Genomic DNA, 12,932 nt, shown 5'->3' on the forward strand with positions numbered 1-12,932 from the left:
TGTGTATAACCCTGGCTGTCTTAGAACTCACTCTGTAGACCAGGTTACCCTCAAATTCAGAGATCCACCTGCCTCTGCCTTCTGAGTGTTTGGATTAAAAGCATGTGCATACATAAAACTTTGTTGTTGTTGTTTGTTTGTTTGTTTGTTTTTATTTTTTTTGTTTTTTTTGAGACAGGGTTTCTCTGTATAGACTTGGCTGTCCTGGAACTTGCTCCTGGCTGGCCTCGAACTCAAAAATCTCCCCGCCTCTGCCTCCCAAGTGCCCGGTCATAAAACTTTTAAAAGAGGGATTGGCATCAAAGGTACTTCTAGAAAACCCTGAAATTCTTTTCTCTTTCTTGTTTTCCTTTCCTCGCTCTTTCCACTTAGCCTGCTTTGAGACAGTGTCACCTGTAGTCCAGGCTTTTCTCTAACTCTGAATGTAGCCCAGGATGGCCTTGAACACTGAGTTCTCTTGCCTCCAATCCCTGAGAACCATGCCTAGCATACACGGTGTTGGATTCAGAATTTCAAATGCTTTGACTGGGTATGGTACCCATGGAGCCCCTGCCCAGTTTTCAATAAAACTCTGTGCCCGCCACACAAACCAACCACTAGTTGCATGACTGATACCAAGGAAATGTGGACTTGTGTCTGGTGGGTCATGGCATTCTTAACATTCCTATCATCTGTGACATTCTAATGCAGTCACTAACCATCCCCACTGTGTGATTCTCCCCAGCTGTCCTAGTGTGTGCATCATGGTGCTGTGACAGGACCTTGACTCAAGAAAAGGGCAGGAAAGCGTTTATTCAGCTTACAATGATGGCCACACTCCATCACTGAGGGAAGTCAGGGCTGGAACCAGGAAGCAGGAGCTGATGCAGAGGCCATAGAGGGGTGTTGCTTACTGGCTGCTTACTTGCTTCCCCTGGCTTGCTCAGTCTTCTTTCTTATAGAATCTGGGACCACCAGTCCAAGGATGGCACCACCCTCAATGGCTGTAAATCATTAATCATGAAAATACCTGATAAAGGCCTTTTCTCAATTGAGGTTCCTGCTTCCCTTAAGCTCCACCCATGTAAAGCTGACGTCAAACTCAGTCACACAGCAGCCCAGGGGCTGCTTTGTCCATGCAGTTTCCTCTCTTGGGTCTGCATGGTCCCCTCACATAACCTCCCATAACCAACTCTGCCTTCTCCAGGCTTCAGCTCGGTGGGAGAAACTTCCTGTTACCTCACCGATCAATTAGGACAAGACTTTGTTAACATTCTCAGCCTCCTGCAAAGGCCACACTATTTAGGAAAGGCTGATACTCTCAAACAGAATGTTTACAGATCTCTTCTGGGGGACTCTAAGTGGGGCTCCACCCCTGACCATGCCCTCAACCCCTCACTGGGTGATTCTAGAAGACTCCACCACTGAACCTGACCCCCATCCTTTACTGGGGTTTCTACATGTGGGCTCAACCCATGACCCAAACCCAACTACAGGGATAAAATACCAGGAAGAATTTAAGATGAAAACATGTGGATTCAAGGCAGGGTTTTTATTGATAAGTCATACTTCCAGCTTTTATTTTGTAATTTTTTATTTATTTATTTATTTATTTGGAAACAGGATAACACTATATAGACTAAGCTTGTCTGAAATTCAAGAGACCCACCTGCTTCTGCTTTGCCTCTAGAGTGCTGGGGTTAAAGATGTGCCCACATCCCACCCCGTGCCTGGCTTATCTTTTTTTTTTTTTTTTTTTTGAGGATGTCATGCTACTTATACCCTGAATAGCCTTGAACTCAGGATCTTGCTGTCTCTGCTTTTTCATAATCTAGGGTGAGAGACTGGGATGGCAATCCTGCTACTGTGTTTCCCCAGTACTCTACCCAACCCACCGTGTTCAAAGGGTGCTCGATGAATGTGTGTTGAGTCCACAGTGGCGTCTAGGAATAGAGCCACGCAGCAGCAGCAGTAAACAAAACCCATCTGGTCACCACACAAAACACTGTGATTCCCGTCTGAGGGCCTACAAGGGAGCAGCTGCTGTAGGACAGCACTGGCAGGTGTCTCCTGGAGGAATATAATTAAATTTCTAGATACTCCGGGGCTGGCCAATGAAAGAACAGCCCCAGGAGAGAGCTGGTCTCCATTCATTAGCAATTAGGAGACATCAATTGCCTATTAGCTAGGGCAGGCCCTGTCTACCTCTTTCACCTAGAGGAACAGAATCTTCCCTCTCCTGGGAGTCCTGCCTCAGTGGGCCCATTAACAAGCAGAGAGAATAAGATTAACAGTTGTCTAAATGCCAGAGATGCTTATGGATGGGGGCAAGCAGTGGGGCCCTTGATGTCTGGGTTAAAGTCCACAGTGGGAGACTTTCTAATATACTGACATCACAGGGGGTGAGAGAGAATGAAAGAGTGTCCACAACCTTGTTTCAGAAATTTGCCCTGGATTTCTCTCTTCTTTTCTTCCTTCCTTTCTTCCTTCCTTTCTTTTTTTTTTGTTTTGTTTCTTGCTTTTTTTTTTGGGGGGGGGACAAGGTTTCTTTGTGCAGCTCTGAATGCTGTAGACCTCACTTTGTAGACTATGCTGGTCTCCAACTCAGAGATCCACTTGCCTTTGCCTCCTGAGTACTGGGGTTAAAGGCATGTGCCACCAGTGCCCCCATACCCTACATTTCTTGTACTCACCACAAATTCATCCTCTGCTTGGAACCCTTGGGGCTCAGAGGCAGTATACTGCCCTGGTTAGGTTTTGTCAGCTTGACACAGCCAGAGTCACTGGGGAAGAGGGGACCATGATTGGTGTGGGAGTGTCCCAGCCACTGTGGGTACTGCCACCTGAGCAGAGTGGAAAGCAAATTAGGTTTAGCAAGCTCTGGGGCACAAGTTCATTAGCAGCTTCTGCCATTACCTCTGCATCAGCTCTAGCCTTGAGTTCCCCTCCACAATGGGGACCCTAACCCATTAGTGAACTTTCTCCCTTCATTTGCTTTTTCTCTTTGTTCTCCAGAGCAGAAAGCTCTGGAGGACAGTTGACTTTCTCTCGGTAGAGCACTCGCCCAGCATCACAAAGCCTGGGTCCATCCTTAGCACCATATAAGCTGGGTGTGTGGTGCCCACATCTGTCATCTCAGTATGCAGGAGTTTGAGGCATGAGTGTTCAGAGTACAAGGTCATCCTCTGCTACATTGTGAGTCGTGGACCAGCTCGAGCTATAGTAGACTCTGTCTTCAACACAAAATTAAAAAAAAAAAAAAAAAAAAAAAGTGGTGGTGTACACCTTTAATCCCAGCACTCGGGACTGAGGCGGGACAATCTCCGAGTTTGAGGCCAGCCTGGTTCTACAGAGGGAGTTCCAGGCCAGTCAGGGCTACACAGAAAAACTCTGTCTCAGAAAACAAAAACAAAAAGAGAGAGAAGGAAAGAAATAGGGGACAGTAAGACAGCCCAGTGGGTAGACAGACATTTGGTGCCAAGCATGATAGCCTGAGTTTAATCTGAGACCCACACACTGAATGGCAAGAAGAGCGGCTCTCCTACTTCTACATGTGAACACAAGCACAATTGTCAGGAAAGGGGCAGAGGTAGATCAGTGGTTAAGAGCGAATTGTCAGGAAAGGGGCAGAGGTAGATCAGTGGTTAAGAGCGCTGGCTACTCCTCTGGAGGACCTGGCTTTAACGCTCAGCACTTACATGCCACCTCACAACCGCCTGTAACTCCAGTTCCAGGGCTCTGATGCCCCTCCTGGTTTCCATAAACACCTGGCACACACACACACACACACAGTGCACAGAAACACATGCCCATGAAAAGGTAATCTCAGTGAAAAATGGTAACCCCAGGCCCCTCCACATTAGCACAGAATAAGTGTGAAGCTAGACTGGAGTCTAGCCTGTGTCAGCATTCTTCCCTTGGCTCCCACTGAAGCCCCATAAGCTTTGTGAAGGATGAGTACAGCTCTCCTCAGTCTCAGTGTTAGTAATTTCCATTGTAGTTTGAGAAAGGCATCTGACATGCACTAGTGTGTGTGTGTGTGTGTGTGTGTGTGCGTGTGCATGTGTAGGTCAGAGGCCAATGCTGACTCTCCAACCTCAGGTAACATTCATTTTTCAATTTACATTTATTTATTTTTCTATGTATTTACATTCTGAGTGTGCACGTGAATGTTATGTGCAGCTATGTGCATGTCCAAGTCCCTCTTCTTGTGGGATTCAGTTTTGTTGTCCCCTCATACATGGGTCCTGGGGATTGAACTCAGGTCATCAAGTTTGGCAGCAAGCTCGCTCTACTGGCTAAGCCATCTCTAGCCCCTCTCACTTAAAAAAAATGGTATCTCACTCTACAGTCCAGGGTAGCCTGGAACTCAAAGCAATCCTCTTGCTTCAGTCTGCCAAGTGCTGATATTAAAGACACAAGCCACTACGCCTGGCTTTCCCATTCCCTTACAAAGCTGTTGGGTTCCCAAAGACCCAGAAAATTTACAAGGTGAAGGCCAGCCTGGGCTACACAGTGATGCCCTCAGATCATCGGGGTTTCCTTAAGGACCTCAACACAGAACCAGGAGCAATAGGGCTTAAAATTGTCTGTCACAGCCCTGAGCTGTGGTAGCCCTGAGTAGTGTCACACTCTGCTCCATTGAGGGGGTGCAGACCTCATGCCCAAGGGCCTTGAGTGGGGACTTCCTGCAGCTTCTCTCATCTCCCTTGCTCACTGGACAGGACTCAATCTATGATCCCCCACCAGCCACGCGGCATAGGGGATGGGATGCCACATGCCCAGGATGTCATTGATGTCACTGAAGGCAGAGGTGGCTGGCTAAAAAGAAAGCAAGATGGTTTCTGAGAATGGGGTAGCTTTGTTGTTCATAGCCATGTATGTCCATTTAGGTCGACAACAGTTGTTGGGCCCCTATGACCTCCCCAGGCATTGGCTTTTGACCAGGTTGGCAGGAGAGTGGTTGCTTGCCGCAGAGAGTGGTGCACTATAGCACCAGTGTGGCATCTGCCTGCTGAGGCCACACTGCAGTCCCTAAGAGTCCATTGAGAGCCCACCTGTGAGGGGTCAGAGGACAACACGCAGGGATTGGTGAGCTCCTTCCCTGATGTAGGTCCTTTGCAGCAACCACTCTTACCCACTGAGGCATTTTGTTGGCTCCAAACTATTTTTTTAATTGTATTTTAGCCAGATATGATGGCATATGCCATTAATCCCAACACTTGGGAGGCAGAGGCAGGTGAGTTTGAAACCAGCTTGGTCTACATGGTGAGTTCCAAGACTATATAGGAAACCTTGAAGAAGGAGGAGGAGGAAATGAAAGAGGAGGAAGAAGAGAAAGGAAAAAAGAGAAAAGAATAGTTTGTTTTGCTGTGACAGGTTCTCACTTGTAGTTCAGGCTGGCTCAAACTCACAGAGGTCCTACTACTCAGTCTCCCAAATCTATGGCTGAAAAAAGCTGTAATGAGCAGATTCTCTTTCTGGGGAGATGGACAGGCTCACCCTTTCAGAATCAGGTAATACAGAGCACCAGAGGGTCAACATCAGCTACCACAAACGTGTGTTTAGTATATGCCACTTGTTGTTTTAGTCAGTTTCTCGTAGCCCAGGGTAGCTTCTGAGTCCCTATACAGCTGAGGTTGACCTTGAACTCCTAGTTCTCCTGCTGGGATGCCTTGCTTGTGTGGTGTTGAGAAATGAACCCAAGGCTTTGTGCACATGGGTAAGTGCTTGACCCACAGAGCACTTACCCAGAGTCTTAGCCAAGCTTTTCATTTTCAAATGCTTATTTCCTTGTTCTGAGTACAGGCTTCAGTCTGTTGCCCAGGCTGGCCTGAAACTCATGACCCTCCCACCCCATCTTCCCAAGTCCTAGGATGACAGGTGCAAGCTCTACTCCACTAGGCCTTAATGCTGTCTGGATCCAGCTTGCAGGTCCTCAATGGAGACTGAGTGTGTCCACACCTGGTCATTTCCTTCCTAGAGTTCTTGCTTTTTGAGCCTCTTTACAGCCAGGTCACAGTGACACAGGACATCTGGGTCACAGGCCAGGATTTTATCCCAATTAGCCAAACTACAAGGAGCTAAACCAAGCTAACCTACCATTGCCACCGCACCTCTCTGCCTCCCTTACTCTCCCACCACACACACACAAAAAAAAAAAAAAAAAAAAAAAAAAAAGACACACTAATTCTCAGTGTTCTTCAACCATCTGTAGTCCATCACCGTAAAACACCCAGTCCCCATAAACAGATACCCTGTGCCATCCTTACAGGCTGCAGTCCTACCCCTTCCTCAGTGCCCATGCATCCATTTCTGGTCTCCCCATTGCCCTGCCAGTGTCGTGAGGAACTCTGCATCCGAGCCTCTCACTGACCAGTGTCCTCAGTTGTCTTGCTCCTGTTCATGGTTGAGTGTGGTTTCAGTGCTTGAGTACGCTATATTTAAAAATATGTATTTTTATTGTTGTATTGGTGTTGGGGAGTGTTTGCACACACAAACGCAGTGCCCACAGAAGCCAGAAGAGGCCATGGGACCTCTTAGAACTGCAGGTACAGTGTGAGCTGCCATGGGTTCTGTTCTCTGTAAGAGCAGCCAGTGCTCTAACCGTTGAGCCATCTCTCCAGTTTCTTTGTTCAGACACCTAAAGACCTAGGGGCAGAGACTGGATCAAACGTGCTGACACGCAGACATGTGAGCAGGAGCTTGGGGTGGTGGTTCCAAGAGTCAGACTCAGCCCTGAAGGCTCAGACACAGCCCAGACACCAGGACCCGGAAGGTCTCTGCTGCCTGCTTGGAATCTGCTGCACGCTTCATGGAATTTTTTATTTGGGAGACAGAAGGTAAGATTCAGAAGCCGATTGACATCCCCACCCCCACCCCCACCCCCACCCTCCCCACACCCCACCCCACCCCCACCCCTGCTCCGCAACCACAGAGATCGCCTCTCCAGGGAGGATGAGAGCTGCCCAGAGAGCCTTGATTACTTCCTGCTCCTTAATGGGTCCTTCAGAACAGAGTGGTTCTAGTTTCCATGGCAACAGGCAGGCAGCAACAGAAGGGAAGTGGCTCCCCGAGCTTACTCCCCACTCCCATAAGGGCTTCTGGCAGCCAGTCTCTTGAGATAATGAACCTGAAGGCCACGAAGATGCCTACCACAGACAGACCTCAGAGACACCTGCAAAAGTGGGTGCCTGCCCCTTCCTGGTCCAGAGCACAGTGGGAACAAGACCCTGGACTATCCCGATGAAGGAATTTCAGAGAAATTACTTTTGCTGCTGGGTGTGGCTCAGGAGTGAAGCCCTTGCCCAGAAAACCCCCAGTCAGGTGCTGAGAGGCATGGCTCTGAGGAAAGTAAGTCTCTGTTAACTTTTCTTCTAGTACATAGAACGTATGGCACTGACCCTGGGCTTTCCAACATCTGTGATTATTGAGGTTTTTGCCCCCTGCTGCCCACTGTGGGAACTGCCCCTACCTTTGGCTTTTAGGAGCAGCCCAGTTCATTCTAAGGCATCCCAACTTAGTGTCCACCAAGACTTATGGCATACAGAACTGGGCCTGATGGAGCCCACCTGTAATTTCAATTCTTGACAGTTCCTCCAAGTTGTGGAGATGACAGACATTGGCTATGGCCTAGTGTTCCATACATGTTGGCCTCAAACCCCGTGACTCTTTTGCTCCTGGCTGCTCTGAACAGTTTTTGTCCCTTCCTCGTTGCTAATGCCTATAACAAGGTCTCTCCCCAGAGTATGCTCGTGCTCATTGCAGGAATTCAACCTTCTCTGTCTGACTCAGTACTGGCTACAATGTAAATAATGTGTCTTTAGCTGTTTTGCTGCATCCTCTATGGAATAAAGGCAGAGGATATATCTGCAGTCCTGGTGCCACAATCTTTAACCCCAGCATTCCGGAGGCAGAAGCAGGTGGCTCTCTGTGAGTTAACAGCCATCCAAGGCTACATAGTGACACCCTGTCTAAAACAAAAAGAAGAAGAAGAAGAAGAAGAAGAAGAAGAAGAAGAAGAAGAAGAAGAAGAAGAAGAAGAAGAAGAAGAAGAAGAAAGAGTGAAGGGGGAGGTATATCAGTCCAGATTCAATGTAGTTTTTTGGGGGTTGGGGATCAAGACAGGGTTTCTCATGTATCCCTGGATGTCCTGGAACTTACTCTGTAAGCCATGCTGGCCCCGAAGCCCTCTCACAAACCCAGACACAATTTTAAAATTTGAGACAGTCTTGCTGTATCCCAGGCTAAGCTGCTCATCATGTTCCAGCCTCATCCCTCCCATGCACCCCAGTGATGGGATGACAGGTGTGCAGAACCATGGCAAGGTGGACACGGTCGAAAAGGAAAAACATTTAGGAGCTGGAGAGATGGCTCAGTGATTAAGAGCACTAGTTGTTCTTCCAGAGGTCCTGAGTTCAATTCCCAGCAACATGTGGCTCACAACCGTCTGTAATGAGATCTGATGCCCTCTTCTGGTGTGTCTGAAGACAGCTACATTGTACTCATAAAAATAAATACATCTTTAGAAAAAAAGAAAAAAAGAAAAAAAAAGAAAAGAAAAAGAGAAACTTCTAAATGCAAAGGTGTTTAAATCCAGCTGTGTTTGAAGGAACCAAGAGGCCACTGACTGGGACCTGTGGGGCTCTCAGCACTGGGTTCTTTCCCTAGAGAAGAAGGGGCACCAGGATCTGTGTGCACAGAGAACACAAGGAAATGCTGGATGAATTAGAGGCTAGCTTGAGCTATATAGTGAGATTCAAGACTGTTTCCTAGGACCCACAGATACACATGGTAGAAAGAGAAAGTGGATTTTTCCCACGCTGCCCTCTGACTACAGCACTCGCACACACGCACATGCATATGCACACAAAACTTGGAAGCAATATAATAAAGAACCTTTAGAGAACCAGGCAGGGTGCTCATTAAAAAATCGTGGCTGGCCGGGCGTGGTGGCACACACCTTTAATTCCAGCACTTGGCAGAGGCAGGTGGATTTCTGAGTTCGAGGCCAGCCTGGTCTACAAAATGAGTTCCAGGACAGCCAGGGCTATACAGAGAAACCATCTTGAAAAACAAACAAACGAACAAAAAAAAAAAAAAAAAAAAAAAAGAAGAAGAAGAAAGAAAAAGAAATCATGGCTAACTGTGACTCTGAGTGGCTGTGGGGATGCACCTGCCATGGATGGCAGAGACTGGATGCTGAGCCCAGCCTTGTCTCTGAGCTCTAAAGTTGATTGAGAGAGCCTGCTTTAATAACTAAGGTGGAAGAGGGATGGGCAGAGCCTTGACAACCTCTGGCCTTGCATGCAAGTACATGTGTGTGCTCACAGACGAGGATGTGTTTTAAAATGGCATATTCTAGGGTAGAAGAGATGGATGAGCACTTAGAGCCTGCTCTGCTCTTGAGGATGATAAACCTTAGCTTCAGCACCCACATGGTGGCTGAACCCTCTGTAACTCCACTTCCAGGGAACTTGATGCCCCCTTTTGGCCTATAAAGGTACCTGCACTGACACCCATATAAATAAAAATAAAATCTTTTTTAAAAAATTACATAATGTGTCCAGGTGGCTCAGTGGAGAGCACATGCCAAGTGTCGGCAGAGGCCCTGGGGTCCAGCTTCAACACCAAGAGAACCGCTCAATGTTGAAGCCGTTGGTCTGTGATTGTCCGGGAAGATATGAATTGCATAGTGGTGTACCCTTCCATGGGCCTGCCCACTTTCCTCCTGGAGCCTGTGTCCTGGCTGCCATCGCCCAGCTTCTAAACTCCTTTCTTCCCCAAACCCCATCAGTAACTGTTTACAGAATGAGCAGATCCCTCCCATCCTGGGCTTGGCAACTCTGGGATCTGTGCTACCACTTTTTCTACTTTGAGTGTTTGAGAACATACATATTAAAATATTAAGGGTCTGGAGAGATGGCTCAGTGGTTAAGAGCACCGACTGCTCTTCCAAAGGTCCTGAGTTCAAATCCCAGCCACCACATGGTGGCTCACAACCATTTGTAACAAGATCTGACGCCCTCTTCTGGAGTGTCTGAAGGCAGCTACAGTGTATTATATATAATAAATAAATAAATCTTTAAAAAATATTAAATATATACACATGTATATGTGTTCATAAACCAATATAAATAAACAATAATAATATATAGGGTTTTTTTTTTTGAGACAGGGTTTCTCTGTGTAGCCCTGGCTTTCCTGAAACTCACTCTCTACACCAGGCTGGCCTCGAACTCAGAGATCCAACTGCCTCTGCCTCTGCCTCTGCCTCCTGGGTTTTGGGATTAAAGGCATGCACCTGCACCACCACAGCCTGGAGATATGCACCTAGTGGGAGAGCCCTGGTGAAGCTCTAATTGTCTGAGTCTCTTTCATGGCTAGTGCGTGCCAGTGGCTCAGCTGTGGCTCTACTTGAGAGTTGTTGGTCAGGGGTTCGGACGTGGCTTATGGTTATTCACACACAGTGGGGTGCCAGGGGCAAGCAGCCTGTGCAAGACAAGCAGATGTCAGAAGCTGAAGAGGAGCTATGCAGAGCAGAGACAGATTGAGGTATGGACAGACACAAGGTGCAGACAGGAGCTGGAGTGGCCCCCCCCCCCCCCCCCCCCCCCCCGCCCCCAGGTCTCCTTGGAGCCGACTCGCTGCAGGCCTGAGGGAGCACAGAAAGACAAATCATATTGAAAACAAAGAAAAACAACTAGTGAGGTGGTTAGGCAAGCAAAGGTGCTTGCTGCCACGCCTGATGACCTGAGTTTGAGCCCCAGGACACACACACACGGCGGAAGGGGATGACTCCCAAGGGTTGTCCTCAGATCTCTGTGCCTGTACTGCGGTGTGTGTGTGTGCACACACAATAATACAATTTTAAACTACATTTATTTTCCTTATTTTCTGTGTGTGCCCGTGTGCTACAGAACATGTATGGATGTCAGAGGACAGGCCTTGGGAATCAGTTCTCATCTTCCATCACGTGGGTCCCGGGAATTGACATCAACCCGAGCTACATGAAATCCTACCTCAAACTGATCTTTAAAAAGACCTTGAGGAGCTGGAGCAGTGGTTCAGCTGTGACTCTCAACCATAGGGATGCACACACCACCAGTAACTCTAGCTGCAAAGATCCCGACGCCCTCTGCTGGCCTTGGCGGATGTGGGGGGGGGGAAGCATGTGGCCTTTAAAAATTAATTTATTTAATTTTATTTTATGTACATTAGTGTAAGATCCCTTGGACTGGAATTACTGACCAGTTGGGAGCTACCATGTGGGTGCTGGGAATCGAACCAGAGTCTTTTGGGTGAGTAGTCAGTGCTCTTGACCACTGAGACATCTCTCTAGCCCCGCATGTGGCTCCTTAAAAAATAAGAAAGAAAAAAAAAAGAAGAAAAGAAAAACTAACGTGAAAATCGAGACTGCCTAACATTTCCGCAAATAGCTAAAGGCGAGTTGGGGGTGCGCTGCCAGCTCAGGATCTTACACTCGGCGCGCGCCCCCTGCTGGTCAGCAAGCCTTTCGTAGAAGCCCCCCCTAGCCTTCCACCTCGCTCCGGATTGGCTGCGAGTTACCTTTGTTGCCCGCTGGGAAATGTAGTCCGCAAAGGAGGCGGAGGCCCATTCATTTCTTGCCTGCGCAACCTCGAAAGCCGGAAGTACAGCACCACGCTGCCCAGGGTCGTCCGCTAGGTGCCGCCGAGCCTTGCCTGACACGAAGAGAGGCGTTTTATTTACATTTCGTCTCGCGGGTGCCCCACAGCGCGGTGGGAAGCGAATTCCTTCCCCCCACTTCATGTTTTCCTTTGGATTCTGACATGAATGACAGAATGCACATTATCACCTGGCCAAACTGCTCAGAGCCCCTCAAGACATGGTGTATTTCCATGATGGGAACTGTAGTCTTTCAATGGTACCTCGCCCAGTATTCTTCGTACTAAAGCTCGGACTTCTTGCCCTGTCTAGAGTCTGTGTCAGTGTCAGTAACCGGAAGTATGTCATCAAATACTCAGGGTCACATACAACTTTATAGACTTGCATGGTAGGAATTGAAAACTGATAGCCTTTCTGAGAAACGTCTTTTTGGGAACTGAGCGAGAACGTGCTGCCCGAGAACGTGCTGCCAGCAATCTCCGCCTTAGAGTCAATACCAGGAAGTGCGTCACCACATTTCCCAAGGGTCGCACTAACCATTGGCCTTGTTTGGCGGAAATTGCCGTCCTGTCACCGGTTCCCCACTATCCCTTTCGGGAAATGTAGTTTTTTCGCTTTTCTGATTCCAGTGTCATCCGGCGGGCGATCGCTCATAGGACTCCATTTCCCAGCATGTCTCTGCACATTCTGTCCTCGCCCCTTCGCGGCGGCCATTTTATTCCTCCCGGAGACCCGCTAAGATGACAGCCCGGGAGAAGGTGAAGGTTGTCTCTGGCGACCGGCGACCCGGCTAGATCCAGCAGCGAGGCTTCCAGCATGGATCTGCACACAGCGGTGTACAATGCGGCGCACGACGGCAAGCTGCCGCTGCTGCAGAAGCTGCTGGCTGGCCGTGGGCGTGAGGAGCTGGAGGAGCTGCTGGGTGAGGTGGCCGGCGGTGGCACGCCACTGCTAATCGCAGCGCGCCGTGGACACCTAGACGTGGTGGAGTATCTGGTGGACCACTGCGGCGCCAGCGTGGAGGCGAGCGGCTCCGTGCACTTCGATGGCGAGACCATCGAGGGCGCGCCGCCGCTCTGGGCAGCGTCGGCCGCGGGTCACCTGGCGGTGGTGCGGAGCCTTCTTCGCCGAGGCGCCTCGGTCAACCGCACCACGCGCACCAACTCCACGCCGCTGCGCGCCGCCTGCTTCGACGGCCACCTGGACGTGGTGCGCTACCTGGTGGGCGAGCACAAGGCGGACCTGGAGGTGGCCAATCGCCACGGCCACACGTGCCTTATGATCTCCTGCTACAAGGGCCACCGCGA

At 49.1% G+C, this 12,932-nt stretch overlaps 1 protein-coding gene across 1 annotated transcript in view; it reads left to right on the plus strand.

The window, feature by feature from the left end:
- Positions 1–12,332: 12,332 nt before the first annotated feature.
- Fem1a (fem-1 homolog A) overlaps positions 12,333–12,932 on the plus strand; it is a 3,333-nt gene continuing 2,733 nt past the window's right edge. The window contains exon 1 of the mRNA XM_029470909.1: positions 12,333–12,928. Within this exon, the coding sequence (XP_029326769.1) occupies positions 12,442–12,928 (487 nt within the window). The 5' untranslated portion in view covers positions 12,333–12,441. The remainder of the gene's footprint in view (positions 12,929–12,932) is intronic.

This window comes from Mus caroli, chromosome 17, assembly GCF_900094665.2.
Source record: "Mus caroli chromosome 17, CAROLI_EIJ_v1.1, whole genome shotgun sequence".
NCBI lineage: Eukaryota > Metazoa > Chordata > Mammalia > Rodentia > Muridae > Mus > Mus caroli.